At 36.3% G+C, this 24784-nt stretch overlaps 1 protein-coding gene across 1 annotated transcript; it reads right to left on the bottom strand.

The window, feature by feature from the left end:
* Positions 1-9412: 9412 nt before the first annotated feature.
* On the bottom strand, positions 9413-20192 carry LOC122051398 (aarF domain-containing protein kinase 1-like). Its single transcript, XM_042612530.1, has 16 exons — positions 19872-20192; positions 19717-19800; positions 17207-17347; positions 17040-17110; positions 16545-16638; positions 14841-14918; positions 13749-13815; positions 12945-13030; positions 12765-12815; positions 11629-11676; positions 10988-11108; positions 10718-10898; positions 10091-10228; positions 9901-10013; positions 9751-9822; positions 9413-9672 (listed from the first exon to the last, which is right to left on the bottom strand). Exons 1-16 carry the CDS (start codon positions 20076-20078, stop codon positions 9572-9574), a joined length of 1653 nt encoding a protein of 550 aa, XP_042468464.1. The 5' UTR covers positions 20079-20192; the 3' UTR covers positions 9413-9571.
* Between the last annotated feature and the right edge of the window lie 4592 nt (positions 20193-24784).

A 24784-nucleotide genomic window follows, 5' to 3' on the forward strand; every position in this document is an offset into this window, starting at 1 on the left:
TGGCAGAGGCATCGAAGACGGCACCTCCCTTCGTCGTTGCAGTGGCGGCGGAAACCCCCACTCGAAGAAGCCCCTCCTTTTCGCTGTGAACAGTGCCCTAAAAAGGGTTGCTACAGTAAAATGGCCAAAATACTCCTCCCCCTTCTCCTAATTACTCCTCTACTTTTAGGACACGTTTGGTTCGAGTTATCATATATAACCTTGGTTATGTGATTACTTGGTAATTGCATAACCAAGGTTATGGGAGAATACAACATAATCTTAATCTTGTTTGGTTCAACTAGGTAATGGTATAATCTAACTTGACATTTCCTATATTATCCCTTGTTTACTTATATAATTAATTTTGTAGAATAAATTAAATTAAATTAATAATAATAATAATAATAATAATTACAATAATATTAATGAATAAGTTGATAATATATATAATAAATAAATAAAAATGATTTATAAATTTTAAAATAAATTTATATATTTGTAAAATATAATTAGATATGTAATTAACTTATTATATATATTTTAAATTTATATACATTTGGATATGTGATTAAAATTTTTAATTATTTTAATGTATTTTATTTTCCTTTTAATCCTCCTCAATTTTTTTACGCATCTTCTCCACGCTTCTCCCCGCAGCAACGCCGCCTCCTCCGCAAGCCACCGGCGGCGCCTCCTCCTTCGCAAGTCGCCGGCGCCGCCGGCGCCGCCTCCTCCGCAAGCCGCCGGCACCGCCTCCAGCGCAAGCAACGGTGCCGCCTCCTCCGCAAGCAACCGCGCCACCTCCTCCGCAAGCCGCCGGCGCCGCCTCCTTCGCAAGCAACCGGCACCGAGCACCGCCTCCTCTGCAAGCCGCCGCCGCCGCCTCCTCTGCAAGCAACTGGCGCCGCCTCCTCTGCAAGCCGCCGGTGCGCCATCTCCACGAAGAACGAACAGGTACAGAGCCTCTTCTTGTAGATGATCACTGCTATGAGGAGCCATCTCCCACATTCATTCGATGAAATCCCTAGGAAACCTCTTCTTGTAGGTGAGGAGCCATCCTCTGCCGTGATCAGAGCTTGCGATCGGAGCTTCAGCGCACACGAGCAACTCCGGGAGGGTGAGGCGGAAGATCTCATGGACATCCCTGCTCATCTCCTGCTCTTTGAAGGGTAATTTTGGAAAAATATATTGATAATCCTGGAATCGTAGAAAACCTAAGATTTCTAGGATTTTCTGATTTCTGAATCTATTCCTTAATTACTGACGTGACGGGAATATTGCATTACCAGGAATCACCAATTACTTAAACCAAATAAGATTATCATTGATAATCAACTAAGGTTATCAGCGATAACCCCGAACCAAACACGCCCTTAAGGCATATCCACATCACTTTGTATTAGAGAAACCTACATTTTAGGCATCACAATTTACATACTTTTGAAAAATTACAAATCAAAATATAACTTCTTTTTTTTTTTTTTGTTGGCTCGACATGGTAGACTTGCTTAGTGCTCTGCGTATTTTATTATTATTATTATTATTATTATTATTATTATTATTATTAAAATTATTTTAAAAAGTCACAGCCTCAAAGCAGGGCCATGGCTTCGACAATTGCTAATTAAAACCAAATAAAGCCAACAACATCTTTAATACTTTTGAAACTGATCTTGTCCGAAATCTGATGAGATGAAATATTTAGATGAGGCGCTCATGTTGATTGCTTATAGACTTCGCTTCGACCAACAGTACAGATTATATCAGTATCGAGTTAGGGAAGGGGTCCCTGGCATTGACCCTCCGACGCTCAAGTCAGTCACTGGAGATGTAGAAAAACAGAACAACAAAAACAAGCACTGTAGAGCAAGTAGTGTCTTGCGTTACGTACCTCCGTCGATGCTTGGACCCTCCTTTATATAGAGCTCATGTAGTGCGCGTGCATGCTTCCCAAAGTTTTTACTAAAAGAACTTGTCAGTAAAGTGTCCTTGATACAGTGCCTTAACAAACCAAGCATATCTCTGAAGTAACAGTGGAAGCTTCCGCCGCACGATCTACTGTCTGACCATGCCGTCTATAACGACACTAACTCCCAAAAGGATGTCGAGGGATGACACTGTGAATCCGTCGTTAGGTCGAGCGGGCATGTTGCTCGGCCTGTACTTAGCAGACTGGGTACACCCGTCCGCTCGGCTGGTACTCCACCGCACCTGTGTCTCATCCGCTCGGTCGATACTCCACTGCGTCTGTCCCGAATCCTGTCGCTCGGCACGCCTTCCGCATATTTTGGCATCTACTCCTTTATTGACCGTCGATTGCTCGACGCGTCACCGAGCCAAAGGTGATGTTAGATTGGGCACCCTTTCTCCTTGTCGAGCGATCGCTCGACCGACCGATGATATTTGAGTATTGACCGCCTTGACTTTGACTTTCACCATGGCAACGATCCTCCGCAGGGTGGACCCCTCCTTATCACTGCATCAGAAACTACTATAAAAAATCCTGCAAATAACAACGAGATCTCCGACTAAATAAGATTCAGTCGGTAATTATTTACTGAATTAAAATATGTCGGTAGCCATCGACCGAATTTGATTCAGTTGGTGATTACCGACTGAATAACCATTTCCGTCGGTATTTACCGACAGAAATGGTTATTCAGTCAGCAAATAAGCCTTTGGGTCAACGAGTTTAGAAGTTTTGGGTTAACGGGTTTAGGGCATTACCGACGGAAAATTGATTCCATTGGTAATTTCCTTTAGTTAGCGGGTTTTGGAGTTAACGAGTTTGGGCTCAATAGGTTACTGACTGAATTACCGTCGGTAATTCCCGACGAAAAATTTATTCCGTCGGTAATTACCTTTGGTTAACGGGTTTGGGCTGAATAGGTTACTGACGAAATTTTTATATTCTGTCGGTAATCCCGATTAGAATTAGGGCACGCGACCTCCCTTTCCGCTCCGCACGAACTTTGCTCTCTCTCGGTGATTTTCTCGGCTTTCTCTCTCAGCGATCTCCTCTCCGCGTCCAACAGCTTCGTGTCCTCTCCCGTTCTCCGTGATCGACAACCGACGACTCAAGTATGCTCCTCTCATCCCTCATCTCTTCCGTTTCATGTGCACGACGGCCGCTGCGCCTGCTCGCGGTCGGCGGCCCGCCCTAGGCGGCTTCTTGCGGTAGGCCAGCCACCCCAGGCGCCTGCTCATGGCAGGCCGGTCGCCGCATGCGCTTGCTCATGGCAGGCCGGTCGCCGCATGCGCTTGCTCATGGCAGGCCGACCGCCGCAAGCCAATCGCCGCAGGCGCTTGCTCGCGGCAAGCCGGCTGCCGTAGGCGCTTGCTCGCGGCCTATTCGCGACTGGCCGCAGGGGCCTACTCGTGGTCGACCGACCGCTTTAGGTGCCAACTCGCGGCCAGTTGTAGGCACTTGCTCAGCCGCGAGTAACCCCCTGCGGTGTAGAGGTGAAATTGTTATTTCATTATATGTATTGTTATTTTATTTAATGATGCTCTAAGCAACAACCTATGTTTATTAGAAAGTCTAAGTGTATAATGATTCCCTAAGCAATACCATTATATTCTAAGCTTATAATTATATCATGATATTCTAAGTTTATCATTCATTTGCTTTAGTGTAAAGGAGATTTTCGATAATATGATACGAAGATCATGAGATGAAATTGAGCTCATAATGCTTTACTTAAGCTTATTTCAAGTGATACAAGTTTAATAATGTTTTAAATTATATTCTCATTAGGTAACAATGTATATAAACAAAATTTGGATGTACAATCGATTAGAAAATGGATTTATTGGAGATGATTTTATTGTTGAAGTTGAACAGTTTATGAATTTTGCTAAAAGTCATCCAGAATGTATGAATGGTGCTGAGTTACAGTATCCATACAATTATAAAAATGTCAAAATAGAGCTTTTCGTGATGAAGATACTGTAAAAATACATATATGTAGAAATGATTTTGTGTCAAATTACTACAATTGGTACTGTCATGGAGAGTCTTATTTATATGAATCAATTAAGCCTTCTGGTGGTTCTTCTTCTAGGACTACTGTTACCGCTCCTGAAGCATCAAATAATATTGATATTTTAATGCAATCAATGGTTTATGATGCGATGAATGCAGTTGATTATTTGAATATAGATGAAATACTAACACCTGAATATCAGCAACTATATGAAATGTTAAAAGCTAGTGAAAGAAAAGTGTGGGAAGACATTCATTCTTGTCATTCTCAACTATCAACTACTACAAGGTTATTGAATATGAAAGCAGAACATTATTTTTCTGAAAGATGTTACGATGATATCTGTCAATTGATGTCAGAGTTGCTCCTTGCTGATAACATAATGACTGATAGTTTCTATGAAAAAAGAAATTGATCAGAGGTTTAGGTTTGCCTGTAGAGAAGATTGATTGTTGTATAAACAACTGCATGATATTTTGGAATGAAGACAGCGATCTAAATGAATGTAAAATCTGTACTCACTCTCGTTTTAAGCATCGTACTCGTATACCAGGGAAGAAGAGGAAAAATATTGCTTGGAAAGTGATGTATTATTTTCCATTAACTGCTAAACTTCAATGCTTGTATGCATCTGCAGCTACAGCTTGCCATATGATGTGACATCATGAGCATGAGCATAAGCACGAGCATGAATGAGGTATAATGTGTCATCCTTGTGATTCTCCTGCATGGAAACATCTTGATACTATGTTTTCCTCCTTTGCAATGGAATCACGTAATGTGAGATTGAGACTTTCTACAGATGGATTTCAACCATTTGGTCAATCGGGACAACAATATTCATCTTGGCCAGTTATATTAACATCGTACAACTTACCGCCATGGATGTGCATGAAAGATGAATTTATGTTCCTTACCGTGCTTATTCCTGGTCCAACCAATCCCAAAGATAAGATAGATGTTTTCTTACAACCTCTAATTGCCGAGCTGAATGAATTATGGAATGTAGGGTCGGTGACTTATGATGTTGCAAGTAAAACTAATTTTACATTGCATGCTGCCTTATTATAGACGATCAGTGATATTCCAGCATACTCAATGTTGTCGGGATGGAGCACGGCTAGTAAATTAGCATGCCCACATTACATGACAGAGTCCGATGCATTTTCATTACCTTCCAGTGGGAAGGTATCTTGGTTTGATAATCACCGTAAATTTTTACAAGTTGATCACCCTTTTAGGCGAAATAAGAAAAATTTTCTAAAGAATGTTGTAGTAAAAAAACCTCCACCAACAATCCATGCTTAGGTGAAGAAATCATTGAACAAATAGATAGTTATGGATTTCTCCTAGTATCTCAGCCTAATTCTGATGAGATAAATAAATATCTTGTTAGGATGTGCAAGTGTGGTTGGAAGAAAAGGAGCATTTTCTGGGAGCTACCTTATTGGAAATATCTACTCATTCGACATAATATAGATGTGATGCATGTTAAGAATTTTTTTTTTGATAATATCTCCAACACTACGATGAATGCACCTAGAAGAACTAAGGACACTGCAAAATCACGTGAGGAATTAAAAGAATTAGTCAACAGAGTTTGGTCCTAATTCTTCATTAAATTAAGTTTGGTCCTAATTTATATCATCACTATTTTGATAAGTGAAAAACCGCAGAATATCAAATGTGTAAGATGATAGAATATTGAATCTTGCATTAGAACTCATTCGCCAAATAATGGTTTATTCTGGTTACTATGTTAATAGTCTCAAATTCCATGTGACACAATGAGATTCACAAAGATTAACTTATAATTCTGATGTTTGCGTTAAAGGATCTATCGACACCAATAATACTGAGTTTGATTACTATGGTAGACTTGAGGAAATTATAGAGGTTGAATATCCTGCATTACCAATAAAAAGGTGTGTGTTGTTCAAATGTTTATGATATGATCTGACCCCAAGAACATATATTAGAATATATCCAAATTATAATTTAGTTGAGGTTAATGCAAACAGAAGGTTCAATAAGTTTGAATCTTACATTTTTACAATACAAGCGAGTCAAGTTTTTTATCTTGAATATCCTACAAAGAGAAGAAAAGTTAGTGAATGGTTGTCTGTTTGTCGAATGAAGCCTCGTTCGACCATAGAAATGTCGAACACCATTACTGCTCAAAACCATGATGCATTTCAGAATGACGAAGTAGAGATATTCGATTGATTCACAACTCCAATCTATATCACAATTACTTGTAAATGTTAATACCACTGACAAGAAGATAGATGATGGAGAGATATCCAACTGTGAAGATTTTACTGAACTAACAAAGTCTAGTAACGATGACTTACAAATTGTTAATGTTGAGTAAAAATGTTTCCAGAGTCTAGCATTGATTAAATTTTAGCATTATTATTTATCAAGTAAGTTATGATTCAATCATATTTTGTTGCTTATTTATCATGTTAGTAAACTTTATTATGATGTGCTGTAATGTTATTTTGTAGATATCATATATCATGGTAGATCATCCAGCACCACTCCGTGGATCTACAGTCCTTAGGGTTGTTGGAGAGTCGTAAGTATTTTATTATTATTAGTAATTCAAGTTCTTTATTTATAACATATATCTTATGTCTTAATATTATTTATATGTAGGTTTACTCCTGATGGTCATCGAGTATCGACATATATTGCCAAGAAATTTAAAGAAAGAGTCTGCATTTCTGGTACTATATGGAGACATGTAGACAGTGAGACTAAGGATTTTTATTATAAAGAATTTGTGGTAAGTAAACTGAATATGTACAATATATTTATCCTTTGATATACTAAATTTTTATTTGCAGAAAAAATATACGTGGGAGGATGGGTACGAGGCAGAATTTGTAGCGACTTGGAATATTTATTGTACTAAGTTATACAAAGACCTATTATATTATGTGAGAAAGGATAGCACAAGGCCGACTTATGTATCCAATGAGATCTGGGGTGCATGGACGACCACTTGGTCTGCACAAAGATGGCAGACAAAGGCTCAAAAAACTCGAGAAAATAGGAATACAGAGCTAGGTGACCTGAGTATCGGATTCGCTCTGCATATATCAGGATCCCAATCCATTGTTGAGCACGCTATGGATCTGGTGAGTGTAATTTAAAGTTATATAAATCAAATTTTTATTTATTAACAAACTTGCATAATTTTGGACAAACTTATTTGTGCATGCAGGAGTGTTCTTTAGAAAGACAACCCACTTGCCTAGAGATCTTTCTCGAGACTCACCAGAGAAAGGATGACACATATGTTGATGCTCGATCCAAGAACATTGGGGTTTAAATTATTAACTTTATTATATTTAATCTTTAATAATGATTAACTAGCTTTAGTAATTGTGTATAAAATATAAATTGTATATTTTTTCTACACAAGAGGAAATGACAAGTAGGGTTGCTCAAGTATCTCAGCCACCAGTAGAGGGAGAAGACTCACAGGATCTATCCACCCAGCAAATAAATGAAATTTATTTTGATGTTGTGGGCCCTCTACGGCCTTGGCTCTCAGGCCAAGGTGGTATTTAATTGCTTGAGGACTCCTAGGGGTCGTGTCAGTCTTCTTCTTCTTCTGAGGTGGGATGGATCAGAGGTGGGAGGAGAGGTGGGCTGCTCAGGAGCAGACATTAGCCCAGATGCGAGCAGTCATTGCTAAATGAGACCAATCACAGCAGCCCGAGTCACAACAACCCCAGTCAGAGGAGACTCGAGGCCCATCAGACCCTGCTGATAAGTAGATTTTTCTGAGGTATATTCAACTGCAACTTAATTTTTTTAATTTATCATACATTAATTAAGTCAAACATATTTATTCTATTTAGATATTATTATATGTTTATTTTAAATTGTATTACATTTTTCAGGAGTTCATATCGATACATTCACCATCACCACTATTATTGAATATCCAAAATATAATTCAGGTATTTTTTTTACATGTAAAATTACTTATATATTACAATTTTTTAGTTATATATTACATCTGCATCGATTCATTCTGATCATAATCTCCTGTATTTGACTTTTACAGGATTATATTTAGATATATGTATAGGTGATATATTAGGTAAGTATTTTGGATATTTTGTATTTGCCTTTCACGTATTTACTTTTGGATACTTATGATCGTGAGCACTTAATACTTGGATAATTCTACTTGTATTTTGGAGATTTGGATAATTATGATTATGTTTGTATTGTATTTTGGATTGTTTTATGTTGTGACCTTATTATATGTTGTGAGTATATTGTATGGATTCTGATATATATATGACTTGTGTTTGTGCTGCCATCGTTTGTGATGATTTGTATTTATATGAAAATTGTACATAGGAAATATGTAAAATAAAAATAGGTTTTAAATTTTTTTACTAATTTTTACCTACAGAACTATATTTTCCGTCGGTAATCACAGACGAAATATACTATTCCATTGGTAAAATATCGCCAACATAGTAGCAGTTGTGATATATATTGTCGACGTAATCTCGGGAATTACCGACAGAAAATACAATTCCGTCGGGATTTCTCAACGAAATTATAGATTCCATCGACAATGTACCGACTGAATTTAATTCAGTCGACAACTTCTGTTACCTGTCATTTTTCTCTTTATCGACGAAAAAAGTGTTCAGTCGTTAAATTTTACCGAGGAAAAAATACATTCCGTTGATAATTACTAACTGAATATAATTTCAATCGATAAATTGCATTGTCAACCAAATTCCTCCCGATACCATAAATTTCATCAATATTCTATCGATAAGCCCAAATACCGATCGACGGAAAATTCAGTCATTATTCACAGTTATTTTTGCAGTGAACAAGTAAAAAAAACAACAAACAGTCATTGTAAATTGGTGATAATATTCAATTTCGAGAAGAGCAAAAAAAAAAAAACAAATAAGATTTTATTTCCTTTTGCACCGGATCAATTTCGTCTACAACGAACGAATATTCCTATCATTTTCTAGCAATTTTGTTTGTTTTTTGGCAATAGAAAATTCATGATCCTAGCTACCAAATAACTGATATGTATAAGAGCAACAGTTGCTTTTGCTTATGTCCAAAAATTAACTTTAGTCTACAATTACTATACTTGATTTGGGAGTTGAAATTGAAACCAAATGTAATAAAAACGTTAATGAACACAAGTTCAACGCTTTGCTCAAACCTATAACCAATCCCAGATAACAAAAATATGGAAGATTGAACATTTACAAAGATATAAACTTACAAATTATAAACCCATTTCAAACATTGATGCAAATCACAATACAAAGTCAGAAACGGTAACACTATGGTTTGCTTGGTCTAACTGCAAATAAAATCACTGATGTCCGATAAACATTTTAACCGGAGATGAGAATTAGGATTACACAAAATCATGATTGCATTTAAATGAGGGGACTAATTAATTATTAATCATGACTATGTTTGCTTGACAAAATAAAAATTTCTCCCATAGCAATGGGAAGATAGCATGTGCCCCCAGAAGTTGGGAGAGACCATTATGTACCAAGAAGTGATTAGTTATTTTGTACATCAAATCATCTTACAAAGAAATTTACCATTTTTTGTAGCATCCTATTCCACTTGATCGCAAGTGAATGCCTTGCCTCTCCTATTTGAAACAACAATGCTAGGGATTCTGAAAATGGAAGGCACATATAACAGATTCCTCGGTTTAAAGTTGAATCTAGATATTAGAACATGAAAAGAAGGTTACCAAGAAGTATCCTCAACCAAAGATAGCTCACGTTAGGTTTGATTTTGGAGAGTGCAGATGCAATCGTTAAACCTAAATAAATGATGAAAACCCTTCAGAATGTTCGTTTAACTGCATGTTTGTAGATATATCAACGGTAGGAACGTTTACCATGGTCCAGGTCATGGCGTGTTTCAAGGCCATATAAAGCATATTTGGTATATGCAAGAAGCCGCACATGTCTTGGTGCTCCCAGTTTGCTGATAATTGACCGCAATAATCCACTGAAAAGATATGAGCGTTTTTTAATTAGAGATATCAAATAACATCGAATCTTAAAGGTCATATAATGTGCTCATACTCTGTCCGAATAATGGTAAAGAAATCAGAGGGCAAAGATTCCATGAATGAAGAAATATCTTCCATCTTCAAGGAATGCAATTCTTGCTTCAAAAGTTTTTTCTCTTCATTAGACAATTGTGTTCCAAGAGCTGATTTGCTGACAACAAAATGAACAAGTAACAGCTACACACAAATGATTCAATATAAAGGAAAGAAGAATCGATTGTTTTATTGGAGGTAACATCCCAAAAAATCAATCCTATATTTAAAGAAACATATTGATATGCTTGGAAACATCATTGAGAAAGATCAAAATGAGCTACAGTACGAGTTCTTTTCTAACAAATATTTGTACTAAACTGGAGCATTAGAAAATAAAATCCCGTAGCTGAACCAGGATTCTTAATCGCAAAAAGCTATATAAAATCACCATTTTTTTTATTTATCTTCTCAAAATGCTAGTTTTAAATTATGGCTAATTGAAAGCCGTGCCATATTATAGTATTAGACTGATATAACAATCAAAATAGTAAGATCATATTTCAGCAAATCTTCTATGAGACATTGCAAATGCAGATTCAACAAGACATTATTGCACGGATGAAAATGGCAGCTCCTGATGCACACTTGAAGATTAAAGCCTCACCTTTGTATAGTTCTTCCAGTAAAGATGACAGGAAAGTACTTTGAGTAGTTGCCAACACCAAACTTTTCACCCAAATGCTGTATTTTCTTTGAATCCAACCAAATCAAAGCTTTCCATAGCTCACAGTAGTTCAATCTGAACCTCTCGTCTAATTCTCTATAGATCCCGTGATCCAATAGCACTGCATCTCCAAAAGTAGTAGTCAACGCTAGATTTCCACACACTAGCATAATGGTTAATCAAATATAGAACTGAAGATTGCAGCCTAACCAATAGAATAGCCACCATGACCTTCGGGAGAAACCAATATATTTCCAGGGTGTGGATCTCCATGCACAAAACCATGGATAAATATCATCTCAGCAAATATTTCAATTAGAGATTGAGCAACCTAAAAAAAAAAAATTGATGCCTCAAATTGATACATATGAGATAAAACTAAAATAGTCCCACCAAGGCATCAACTAAACCTGGATTACCAAAAAAAAAAAATCTAGCAAGATACATTTTGTTTGCATCCACCAATTTGTATCAAACGTTGATCTATCAGATCTATTGATTTCACAGACAAAAGAAATCCCAACTGATGTTAAGCAATGTATTTGACCAAAAGTTATTAGGAGACTAATGAATCATAACACAGAAAACTTCAAAGAAGACAAGTGTAAGTGTAAAGAGCCTGCTTCATATTTACAAATTGACAAGGAAGTTTGAATTTGTTTTTCAACTAGTAAACTGAAAGTTATACTTGGCTAACACTTGATATGTTGATAAACAAGAGAGCAACCAACCGTTTTCAGAAGAGACATTGTTAACATGTTGAAAAGCAAGAGAGCAATTGACCATTCTTTGAGGAGTTACAATTATATGGAGGTGACAAATGAAGAAAGTATTTTAATCAAAGCAGGCACCTTTTGAGTAGTTATCTTGGAATTTCTCATGGACTCGACATCATCAACCTATACCAGTTGAGACAACAAAGCGTTAATTATTGCATAGAAGAAAACTACATCCAAACGCATACAAAAGAAAACCCCATTCACAGTCATGGCAAATGTATTGGATGATATTATGCTAATTTCTTACTATGTGCACAATGAATTAACATTTCTCCACAAAAGTTTGAAAACAATGACTCAGGACTAACATAGCAAGAATATAAGAAGCCTTAATTACGACACCAGCTAACATATAATGGGTCAAATTACCAACATATTAAATGCAAAACATGGAGGTACAGTTGCAGGTCTTCTTTATTAATAAAACAGAACACTATTATATGTAAGCATAATCACCCTAAGCTCCTTGTTTGTACTTTGGCCCGATACCCATGTATCTTCACTGATAATTGGGCACCTTAGAAACTGCATGAAGAAAAACCTAAAAGAAGCATTCAGCATCATATTCATATTATATTCCATTTTGCTTTTAGCCAGAAGCGTGCAATTCATGGCTCCTCTATGCATTGATGTGAACATCTACTTTTAACCTGAGTAATGGTACCCAACAAAGCCAAAGGAAAAAGAGCACCGTAAAGGAAAACAACAGAAAATAACACAGGTAATACAGCTTCACATAGAAGATAGATCAAAAAGAGAACTAAATCACACTTAATAGTTGACAAGGACCATGGAACTGCATCACAAGTGATGTGTGAACTGTGTAACCAAATCTTCTCAAAGCAACCAGTCCAAAGACACAGATGTACATTCTCACAAGCAATATATTCTGCCAATTTTTCTTGGAAAAAATATTAACTGGATCTTAACGGGCAAAAATACTCCAGAGTTTATGGATTTGGGAATATTTGTCTGATATTAGAACTCCTCAGAATAATTTTTTAAAAAAAACAGGTTCAAGAACAATTTATGGGTTACTATCATAATAGTTTTGTAACTAAGTTTAAAGTATTTAAGAGACAGGCTTATAAGGTTTTAAGAAAATGAGGTACATAGAATGCAAGGTCTTCAAAGCTACCACATTAAGGCATTCGAGTAAATGAAAAGTTTCCAAAATATTTCCAGATAGGTTAAACAAGTCACAGCACCTTGTATCCACTGCAAAACTGCATTGTCAAAACTTGGCTAGTTGTTAAATCCTGAGAAAAGTCAGCCAGAGTCAAATTCCACTGGTATCTCAAAGACTCAAACCAAGACATCATAAAAGCCCATTCAATCTTATCCTAGTATGCTGACACTACTACAAATTCTCTTGACAAACCACATACCCAAAAAATGCCAGGTATTCTGACAACCTTATTGTTCCTAAGATTTCTTGCTGTTCTCTCGGAGTTCTTTGCCTCTTGAACAAAATCTGTAGATATGAAATGGTAAACAAGGATAAACTTGATCGATGACAGGTCTTTCAGTTTGTCATTGCTCAAGTGACAAGTCAGATAACCAGTTAAAGAAATTAATGGATTATTTTTTATGAATACAAGTCCATGAGCTATCCTCAAATTTGACAAGATGACAGAAAAAAATAACCAACAAAACAATCTTGGACAATTTTACTTTCTTCCATTATTGATAGAGCCGTGAGTGTTAGTCATGCAATACTGAAGGTCACAAGCTATCAAATACATGTTAAAAAAATTGCAAATCTAAACTCATATTTCAACCATTGAGATTTCATAAGTGATAATGGAGACCATCCCATTGGAAGACTAGAAAGGGGAAATCTATAGCTATCAATACACTACTTCACAGAGAGGTCAGAGCCAATAATTTCAAAACTCCAGATTAATGGCAACTGTAGTATGCCAGAAGACAATCATCAGATATAGAAAAGAAAAGAAGTATGTGACCCAAATTTTTTATGAGTTGAATGATTAGTCAATTCAAAAACTGCACATTGTGCAGTGCACGGATTAAAACTCTCCTTAAAATAGAAACAGGAATGAGATAATTGACAAGTGCAAGAGTATACAACTCATCATGTTACTGAAGAAAAACAGTATTACTTCTGTATTGTATGACTTGAAAGACAAGTTTGACAGCATAAACAACATGATGAACTTTTGACTACTCACCAAGTTCCAAGAACATTGCCCTTTCAAATTCTTCAATTATTCTTTCAAACCGGTAATCTGGGAAAACCTGTAGATATTATTTCTTCAAGTAAATGTGGAAATCTACAATATTCAAACAATTAAACAAATAGAGTTTTATGGAGCAGATACTTTGCAGAGTAAATTTCGAATTAGAAAATAAAGTCAGCCAGCTTCCTAACATTATGGTAGCACAAACTTTCTTACCGTTATATCTTTCAAGGTAACAAATTAGGAAATCAGTGTTGCCTGGGATTAGTGTGGGGGACCTAAATCCTCTAATAACACTAATATCCAGAAGAGCACTTTACTTTGAGCCTTTGAAACATTTTCTTTATAGATAATCCCTACGGATACTAATTGTTGGGTAAAATAGTAGATATGAAGTATGACAATAACTTAGGACTGACTGTCAAGTCTAGTTCAGGCAAGGGCCATAAAAATGGTTGTATTTCTTTTTGAATGTTAAGTAGAATGCTGTATGTATTATTATAACTGACTTATATGGTTAGGGTCATCTATCTATACCTTTAGATAAAGACAATCTCAAACCTTATCTTGTGTGAGACTCAGCACATGGTAATATGTAGTAGAGTTATCACCTATCAATCTGGAGAGAAAATGCGGGTTGGGAAAGAAGTTCTAAGGTGACACTGATCTGGGGTGGATCAACACTTCCAATGAAATATACAAATCCCCACTAAATTTGCACGCCTCAGTTTGAGTAAGCAGTGAATTGGAAAAGCAACCCTATGCTATATAAAACATAAAAAAAAAACAAATCAATGGAAACTAACAGGGATGTTTCTTGTTATCTTCCTTTTGATTTTTTTTTTTTTAATTTTCCAATGTTCCCACGGTAGCTAGAAGCAACCAAACTAACCACTTCTCTCTCATATAAACATTCTGTGATTCTGATAGTGCCATGAGAGGAGTTTGCTCAGAATACTCCCAAGGAAATACCAACATAATAAATAAAGCATTTGCTGCATTCTCATCATTGGTTTTCCAGTGCATAATTTAAAAATGTGTAACTTGGTAGTAAAGATGATTTTCACATTATGTTTTGCATACCCAAGCAACTGCCTTAGACACAACAGCCATAGTTGTAATATCAATCTTCATCTGCTGCTCTAGGCCGGGGTATTGTACCTAAATGCAAAGATTATAATTTTTATACTCAAGGATTAATAAAATAAGGTAAATTTTAGAAGATAAGTTTTCTTCTTCATGCAACAATAATCTAAAAAATAAGTAATAAATGAAAGGAAACTTGACCACTAACATTTATTGGAGACAATCTAGATAAAAGAACCCAACTTTCTGAATGTAAGCAAACAGCATAATGAATCATCCTCAGGATTGTAATGTTCAAACTCCTAAGTACTTGAGCTTTTACAATCAATAGATGCATGGCACAAAACTCATCGGCGACAACTTTGTTATAGGCTGACAGCAATACATGAAATCACAAGTTGCCAAATCTTAGCATGGTAAATAATCCTAAGAAATCTGATTTGAATAGTGAGAAATTAAAGATCTCGACAAACAAAAAATTTGTAATCAGATATACTGCAACTGCCTCCATACTTGATCAAAATTAAAAACTATATCAACAAAAAAAAACAGAAATTTGTCAAGGAACAAAGCATAAGCAGACTACTGCTTGACAATGTTAACGAAAGTATGAAATAAATATTATCATGTTCTTGAGAGGCCTTAAGGAAATAAATTTGGGGTGTTAATAAGAGTAAGAAAAATATAAAATAGAGATACTTTAGTTTCTGGGGAAAACAGGATGTCAATTCTGTAAAGGAAGCTATTTTATTTTCATCTTATTTGTGGTTAAATTTCTTGTATGGAATTTTAAAGATTCCAAGCAAAAAGAATAGTTTTGTTATATTTTCATTAATATGCTAATTATGATATTTCTTTATTGAATCATCACATATAATTAGAAGACTCAAATATTTGACAAGAATTTGGTTGATCTGGAATGACTCAGATCCAATGTTTCAAAAAGCATCATCAATGCATCTAAATATCAAAATATATGGAGAATAGTAATTTCTAATGAAATTTTGACAGGAAAGCTTCTATTCCAATATATTTGAGTTCTCTTTTGACTAATATATAATATTGGGACATTCGACATGTGTTACTCCCTCCATGACTATACACTAGGCCATCCTATACACACCAATCATGAGGCCGAGTTAGTCATGATTACTCAAGATGTACATGCTGTCATATTTCATAGAAGTACTTATATTGTATTTACGATATATATTTGGTAACATCCACTCATTTCCTAATCTTACATTACTCAGTGGTTCTATCAAGACCATACTTGACAATAGTACTTTCAAATTACATGTTTTAAAGTTTGAAAGGGACTTAACTACTACATATTATAAGGTTTAAAGTGTAATTTTATGCTGAATTAAACATATGTAAAGAGGACTACCATGGGGAAAGAATCCAATTTTTTTTCCCTGTTAACTTTTACATTGTCTACTACCTATTGGATTAAAATCCAAGGAAACATAAAAATTCAAACACCACCACTGATTAGCATGCAGTGAATTTAAATGACAGAAGCTATCAAGTCTAGTGATGGTTCAATGTTATCGTGCATAAAAGGAGATATAGATGTGAATTACACACCATAATTCAAGCTATCAAGAAGGATAGAATAATTATTTCCAAATGAATGACACAGAAATTTAAAGAGTAACTAACAACTGAGAATCTCAGCTATCATTTAGCAATGCTGACCTTGACAGCAACTTCTTGGTAATTCTTCAGAAGTCCATGGTGTACTTGAGCAATTGATGCAGCAGCAATTGGTTGTTCATCAAATGTCAGAAATCTGACAGATAAACAAGTTTGAAACATTAAATTTTCATCATATTTTGGCATGCAATGAACCAACATATATTTTCCATGACAGTGGATCTAGCTAACACCTATTTTCCTGACAAGATGAAGATCAGTTAAGAATCACCAAGAGTGTTTTAGAGTAGGCTTTGAATAATAAATAACAGGTGTATCACAATACTATCTGATGTGCCCCCATCACTACTGGTTAGTGTAATACTCCTTGTCATCCCTTTCAAAAAAAAAATCGATATAGAAAAGAGTGTCTTAGAATAGGTTTCATATAATAAATAACAGGATTATTAATGAAATGCTATCATGCATGCCCCCATTTTGAACATCTACAAAAATCAATCTGGAAATAAAATAAAGTTGCTCAAAGGATGTAGCTACATTTCTGATAAATCCTTTCCCAAGTTTCTGGCTATTACATCTTCAATATCTTTGAAGTGGTATGGAGTGGCCTGAGATATCACATTAAAAGGGCATGACACAATAAATCAACTCATTCATCTTGTGGTTCAAAAAAGGAAAGAAAAAGGTATAGAACAAATTAAAACCTGATCTTGCAAAGATGAAAGGATTGAAGTATATTCTTTGGGGACTTGTCTCAAGGAGGAAACAAACTGACCAGCTTTCACATAGAAACCTTTATTGGCTTCACATAATTTTCTTAACCTCTTAGCAGAGCGAAGATGAACCTGGATAAGCCATAATAGAGCAGAATGAAGATTAGCTTTTTTCTTAATGTTTGAGTACATTAGCAATGAGTCAAATATCATAACTCTTAAAAAACAAGTAAAAAAAGGATGGTCTACATAACAAATAATATACAAATACTTGAAGAAGTAGAAGAAAAAGTAAATTCGCAATGAAGATATATTGATCAAGCAAGGTCTTGCCTGAACTAGTAATGATAATTAGTCATAATCATTATTCTTTGGAAATAACAACTTAATGAGTAAATTCTTCTCCAAGTCTGCAGAACATCCAGGCAGTCTCTTTTTTCAAACTTCCCATTATGAATGGCGTCATCTAAACTAGAAGAAACAGCCATACAACATCTGTAGACCAACATCGTTAAGTATCTGGAATCTGGACTTCTCACTTGCTAGAAGCCAACAGTGCATGTGTGATTTCATTAACCAAAAAGTTAGTCTGCCAAATTGATCTCACAAAGCATGGTCTTCAACATTATCTATATCTGGCATTTTTAAGCTAAGTCATTTCAAGAACTGAGATAGGACAGGAAGAAAACTATTGATGGTGATATGCATCAGCAATAAGTATTCTATGTATTTCTTTTATTTTGTTTTATTATAATCTTCTTGTATTTTCCCAAACCTGCATCCAAAATGAAAAAGGGATGGAAGTTGGTTTAATTTGGAGTCAAAACTTATTTATTAAGCAGGGACACTATCTGATTCACATCCTCTTCATTGAGCATCATCAAGAACTCATGATTCTGTGTTTCCAACTCATGCCAATAAGACATGAATCCTCTGTGTAGTAGTTTCAATGTGATTTCTAGTATTAAAGTCAAGGATGGACCTGATGTCAGTAACATCTGCAAGATTACACCAATCATCAGGTAGTTTAGCATTTGCCAAGTGAGTCTTCACCACACCAAAGTGGAGCTGCTTATGAGTCTTCACACACCCTTCGCGTGATGAAGCCAGACTTAAGCGGGTTCATACACAGCAATGAGAAATGGCAGAGATGTTTCAACTGTTTGATTTTAATTATTAAACATTTTTTTTAATAGCCTCTTGGGGTGATGTAACAGTAGGTTGTTGGCCTTGCAACAGCCAGATTAGATCAAATAAACTTGTCTTTTGTAAGATGTTTGATAATGAAACAAGATGAAGACAATAGACATTGAAGAAACAAAACCCTGTATCTAAAGAGTTTAGTTCAAACTGAGTGGGAAATTCACATGACGTGGGATGCTGATGAATTTTCTGTGCCCTTTAGTGAATTGAGGGAAGGATCACGTCTACAAGTTATCCATTTTATTTCTTCTACACTCTTAGTGTGTGTTTGGTTTGCGTGTTTTCCATTTTCATTTTATGAAAAATGCGCGTTTTCTAGAAAATAGAAAATGACTTTTTAGACATTTTCTATTTTTCTAGAAAATGCTATCTATTTTTTTAGAAAATAGACATGGAAAATGCAAACCAAACACCATTTTTCAAAACTGCACGGTTTCCAAAAAATGAAAATGAAAAACGCACCAACCAAAAGCACCCTTATTTTCCTTGAGGAATCAAGGTAAATGGAAAAAAAGAGGCATCCTCATCTTCTTCATTGGAAGTGTGAGGTAATCATGGCATGATGATGGTCATTTCCAATGATGCATTGTGTGTTCAAGGCTCAGAGTTATCATCTTATACTCCCCCTTATCCCTAATGCATTATACAGTATGCCTAGGTCTATTGATTATATGCATAGTTATTTTGTTAATTTCTGGAGACCCTTTGCAGGATGCTGAGTAAGAATGAACTTTGATTCTTTTCAACATGTACAGTTGAGATGCTTGATTAAAAATTGTCACTCGTTGGAGTGGATTTTCCATTTGAGAGAAGCTTTTCATCTTATTGAAGAACTATGCCTTCAGTTCATATTGGTAATCTAAGGCTGATCAAACCAATTGATACAGGGGTGTGGGGCTTAAAATGGTAGTAGAGCATGGCAGGTGAATGAAAAAGAAATCCATATGTCGTACAAATATCACACTCTGAATCACAGACGAGCAAGAACCAACATCGAGCTATGGATATAACCTGTAATATCCACTAGACTCACTTTCCTACTTAAAATGGTAATGAACATCTGTTGTTAAATTCCGAACTTGGGCTAAACTTGCAATATTCTTCAACATTGGTTCGTGAATATCAATTGATGGGATGCGTGTAGGTGGTCTTCAAGTTTTAACAATAGCATGAAAAGCTAACAACGAAATTGAAACACTAATTTAAGGAAATAATATCTTGAGACATGAATTGAAACTAGAAGCAGAACATATTGCAGGTCACAGACAGCTACCAAAGCCATGAACAAGAGATTGCACCTCTGACAGCTTCTTACGGTAATCGCTGGAATTGGGAAGTAAATGACGTAAAGAATACTTGTAATCCACCACTATAAATGCGATCTGGAGAGACGAAGACGAATGGTCGGAACCCAGCGCAAGAACGAGAATGGAAGACGGGGGTTAATACCCACCGTGTAGATCGCACGAGAGGATCTCATGACGCCGTTGATGGCGGAGCCGAACTTGTCGCCCGTGGACGAGAGAGGCGAGTCGGCTGCAGCGGCAGGCCGAGGGCTCGCCGTCCAGGCGGCGCCGGCGACGGCGATCCCCACCGCGAGGCGGAGCGGGGAGGTCCCTACGGTGGCGATTCCGAGCAGCCATCGGCGGCATCCGGGCATTTCAAGGGATTGCTAGGGCTTTGAATCTGACGATCGGAGGCAAGTGGTCGCGATTCGAGGCCCAAAAAGAACGCAACGATGACGGTGAAAGTGTTTTACGAACCTACTCGAGTCTCGAGTGTCAACTTCGATGGACTATGATTATATAGAGACACCGGTGACTCAAAGCTGATGTCAATTTTGATAATTGATTTATTTTTTTGAAATCTTGAAAGGATTTTTTTTAATCAAAACATCTCATTCATCAGCTATAATTTCACTGTAGCCTCAACTGTAGCACGGGGCAGGTGTCATGGTTTTGAATCTAAAATTCTAAATTTAGTTGTATTATTAAAAAATTTCTACGTAATAGGTAACGTATGTGAGAATATTAACTGTCCAGATTAATTTTTATGTGCATTCTGTGAATTCCTATCTATCTTCTCGTCGATAAAAAATTTCCATGGAATTAGATATGCCACTTATATTCAATATTAACTGACATAATTAATTATTTTTTATATAATTATCTAACTGTTCTCTAATACGTGGTTCTCTAATTCGCGGTTCTCATAAAAATCGCATAATTATCCAAATCATGCATTATAATAATAATGAAATTATGATTTTACAGTAGTATCTACGTCAGCTTCGATATATATTAGGACACTGCGGTGAAATAAAAGAGGATGAGTATCTTTAATTACTTCAATGATGCGAAGTAATATTAGCACCCATCTCAACGAAATGACTATTCTAAGGATTCACATAAAATACACTTTATACTATGAAAATATTACTTTTTGAAAATATGCTGAAGGTAGAGAAATTTTGTACAAACTTACATACAAAAAATACAATGCAAACAAGAAGAAAATACATAATACAAATGAAAACCTTATTTGCTTTCTTATAGCATGTAAACGCCTCTTGATCAGTTCGAAAGTGTAACAACACTTGTCTTTCAAAGCTCAAAGATCGGTGGTGAAAAATGGAGAAGAAGAGTTACGTTTGAATTTTCATAATTGTCTTTATATTGGATCGTAAAGTTGCAGGGGGTGAATAGCGTTCGTTGAAAATCACGAGTTAAAACAAGTTACGTAGCGAAAAAAGGGACACAACAACACAACGCTAATAAGGTCAAATTTTACTTGGTTCGGAGTCTATGACGACTCCTACTCTAGGGCCCGTGATCGTCGATCACTTTAATTGGGCAATCTACTAATAGTTCGAAAAGATACAACAATAATATACAAGAACTATATATGAAAAATTATCGACAACAGAGAAAACTAAGTAAAGCTTGATGTTTGGTTGTTGGTGGAGCGTTACAGCGTCGTAGGAGCCTTTTTGAAGCCGCGCGTAGGAAGGACAGTCATAGCAGATGATCTTCTGAAGCTGCTGGTCGAAGGCCCTTATATAGGCTCATTCCGAGCTCCTGAACCATACTGGCGAGCTCTTGTCGAAACTTCATTCGCAAAGTTTTATCCATCTCCAGGCGCTCGGACCCCACGAGTGCCTGCGGCACCCGCTCGAGCGACACTGGCCCAGGCGCCTAGATCCCTATAAAGTGCTCGGACTCCTCTTTTTCGCACTTTTTTCTGCAAAAAAGAGCTAGTCCAGGTAACAAAAAATATGTTTATCCTGTAGAATAGTGTTAGCACAATAAAGTAGTAGTAATTAGATCATGTCTTCTCAAGACCAGGATCTAGTTAAGGTCTCAGCATAAGTTTCTCAATAGACCTAAGCTAGACCGACGCTTACAGTTCCCTCAACTGGAAACGCGTCCTCACTAGATCTCTCCTCCAGTTGCTTACCTCTTACTTATCAAGAGCAGTCGCTTGACTTGCCTTTGAACTACCAGGTTTTCCCGCCAGTTGTCAAGTCCCACAGACCCAACTGGACTTCGGTCAGTTGTCAGGTGTCGCGGATTCAACCGAACTTTCTGCCAGATATCGGGTCTTGCGAACCTATCTGGACTTCACACCAACTATCGAGTCCCGCGGACCTAACTGGATTTCAGACTGGTGTCAGGTTTTTTCAGACCCATCAACTCCTACACACTTGGTAAAGCAATTAGACCACAAAACACTCTTAACTTTAATCCCCTTGTCATTCATCAAACTCTGAGTTAGATTATTAATGCAACCAACAATCTCCTCCTTTTTGATGTAATGACAATTTGGGTTAAAGTTAGAAAAAATAATATTGAAAGACAATAGACAAAATGCAAACAAAATGATCTAAGTTAGTTTGAATTTGATTTACTTATCAAATTTGTTAGTGTTGGAGCAATCCAGTGACCCTAGGTTTTGATACTTGGGCAAATGTTTAAGTTAGGTTTATTGTTGTATTTAATATGCATTGTGAGTGTGCAGGATATAGATACAATAAGGAAAGTCCAAGTGTGATCTTAGCAAAGGAGGAAAGTCCAAGGATGAGTCTTGGCAGTGTAAGTCCAAGCATGTAGTCTTGACAACGTAAGTCCAATTGTGACTTGGCAATGAATGAAGTCCCGGAGGCATGACCTCTTGGCAAAAGAAGACCCGACAACAATGACAAGGCCGATGGAAGCTCCAGAAAGCAAGACGTGAAGGATGGGGAGGCATCCGAGGGACGCAAAACTGATGGAGGAGGCTAGAAGGCTAGGTCTAGGTTGGTTAGGCGAAGACGAGTGTTGAGTGAATGTACTCGGGGTAAAATTCAAGTGTGTACTATAGCGTTACTATAGCAGTCGACTAATAGCCGACCGTTGGCTTATAACAGTCGAATTTCACTTAGGACCAGTCGACTTGTGGCGGAAAAACAGCTTGGTGTTTTCCTCCCAAGCTCTATTTAATAGAGCTTGGGGTGCTTATGTATGGTTGATGAAAATAGAGGTGGTTAATGTTAGAGTATATACTAAAAGCCTAGCTTTGTAAACATTTATTTTGAATAAAGAATCACATTGGTCAAATATCTGTGTTTATTTGTTAAATATAGTTGTTCAATTAATTTATATTATAGATAACATGGTGTGTGGTGTCACACACAGAAGATCGTGTTATTAGTTCCTTATAAATTATAAATAGTAGCTCACGACCAAGATGGATAGGAACAAACCATTGGAAGGTCGTAGTGTAATTAGGTATTAGTTTATCTTAACTATATAATTACACTAGTACACATAGAGTGTATTGAGTAAGATAATTTGAGTTAAGTTCTTTTTATACTGACTTCATAAAAGAACTAGACCTCTGTTATTATGGAAGTGTGTGCTCTTAATCCTAATATAATAACAAGCGCATATACTTAATATTATTTCTTTAATTTATCAAAGGGTGAGATTTAGTTCGATGAATCAATAAGCCTGATAAGTTGGGAAATGATATTACTTATAGTGTGTGTTGTTGATTATAGAAGGAAACTATGTCCTAGTGATCTAGGTTGATAATGTCTCCAAGAGAAGCTCATAAGGATTGTCATGTTAAACCCTGTAGGTGACTTAGTCCGACATGACGATAATGTTGAGTGGTACTACTCTTGGAATTAGATATTAATTAATTGAGTTGTCAGTAACTCATTTAATTAGTGGATATTAGATATCTTAAACATAGGGAGACTAACACACTCATGATAAGAAAGAGCCCAAAATATAATTTGGGATTGGTGCGGTAGTGCAATAATAACTCTCTAGTGGAATGAATTATTATTAATGAACTTGAGTTGTGTGTTCAGGGCGAACACGAGATACTCAAGCTTGTCGGGAGGCCAAAACCAATTTCTCCTCTAGGTCCCTGTCGTAGCCTCATTAATGCCTCAAGTCCACCCAATAAAAGCTCATCTTGGTGTCCAAGAGGGGGCCGACCCATGGCTTGGTGACCAAGCCATGGAGCCGGCCACTTCATCCTAAAAGGGGCCGACCCCTTGCTTGGTGCCCAAGCAAGAAGGGGGCCGACCACTATATTCAAAGTTTAGGGGCGTTTTGAATTTTTAAAATCTTCTCTTTGTAAATATTTACAAGTTTTAAAAAGAGAGATTTTAAAATTATAAAACATTCCTTATTTGAATTAGGTCACATTGTTTAAAAGAAAGTTTAAAAGTTTTAAAACTTTCTTTTTTAACCATCCTCATGGTTTGTTAGAAGAGAGTTTTTAAATTTAAAACTTTTCTTTTTTATAACCATGTTAAAAAGGAAATTTTAGAAGAGATGTTTTAAATTTTAAAACTTGGTTTTAATTTTTAAAACTTTCCTTTTTTAAACATCCACATTAGGAAAATAAAAGAGAGCTTGTAAAATTTTATAAGAGTTTTCCTTCTTTGCTTATAAAATTTTTATAAAATATTTTTCTTCCTCATTATAGGGGCTGCCCACCCTTGCTTGGTGTCCAAGCAAGGGGTCGGCCATTAAGAGAATAAAAGAGGAGGAAAAGGAAAATAAAAGGAGGAAAGGAAATCAAGAGGAAGATTTTAATTTTTTTTAAAATCTTTCCTAATTTGCCTTGGGCAAGTATTATAAAAGAAGGGGAGGAGAGACCTCATGAGGAATTCTATTCTTTTCTCTCTTCTCTTTAGTCTTCTCCTAAGGGTCGACCCTTGCTTTTCTTCATGCTAGGGTCGACCACCTCTTGTGGTTGCTTTTGTGTTGCCGGATACAAAGAGAAGGAGAAGAAGAGGAGAAGTAGGCACCAAAGCAATTCTTATTCTCTTGCTTGTGCTCCCTCATGTGGTCGGCCCTCTCCCCTTTC

This window comes from Zingiber officinale, chromosome 3A, assembly GCF_018446385.1.
Source record: "Zingiber officinale cultivar Zhangliang chromosome 3A, Zo_v1.1, whole genome shotgun sequence".
NCBI lineage: Eukaryota > Viridiplantae > Streptophyta > Magnoliopsida > Zingiberales > Zingiberaceae > Zingiber > Zingiber officinale.

Excerpts from the sequence above, each read along its gene's own strand:
- LOC122051398 (XM_042612530.1), bottom strand. The coding sequence starts at position 20,078 with ATGCCCGGATGCCGCCGATGGCTGCTCGGAATCGCCACCGTAGGGACC. Across the intron at positions 13,816-14,840 it reads TGTCTAAGGCAGTTGCTTGG|GTTTTCCCAGATTACCGGTT; the intron begins GTATGCAAAACA and ends TAATATCTACAG. Across the intron at positions 13,031-13,748 it reads GGCAATGTTCTTGGAACTTG|ATTTTGTTCAAGAGGCAAAG; the intron begins GTGAGTAGTCAA and ends TCATATCTACAG.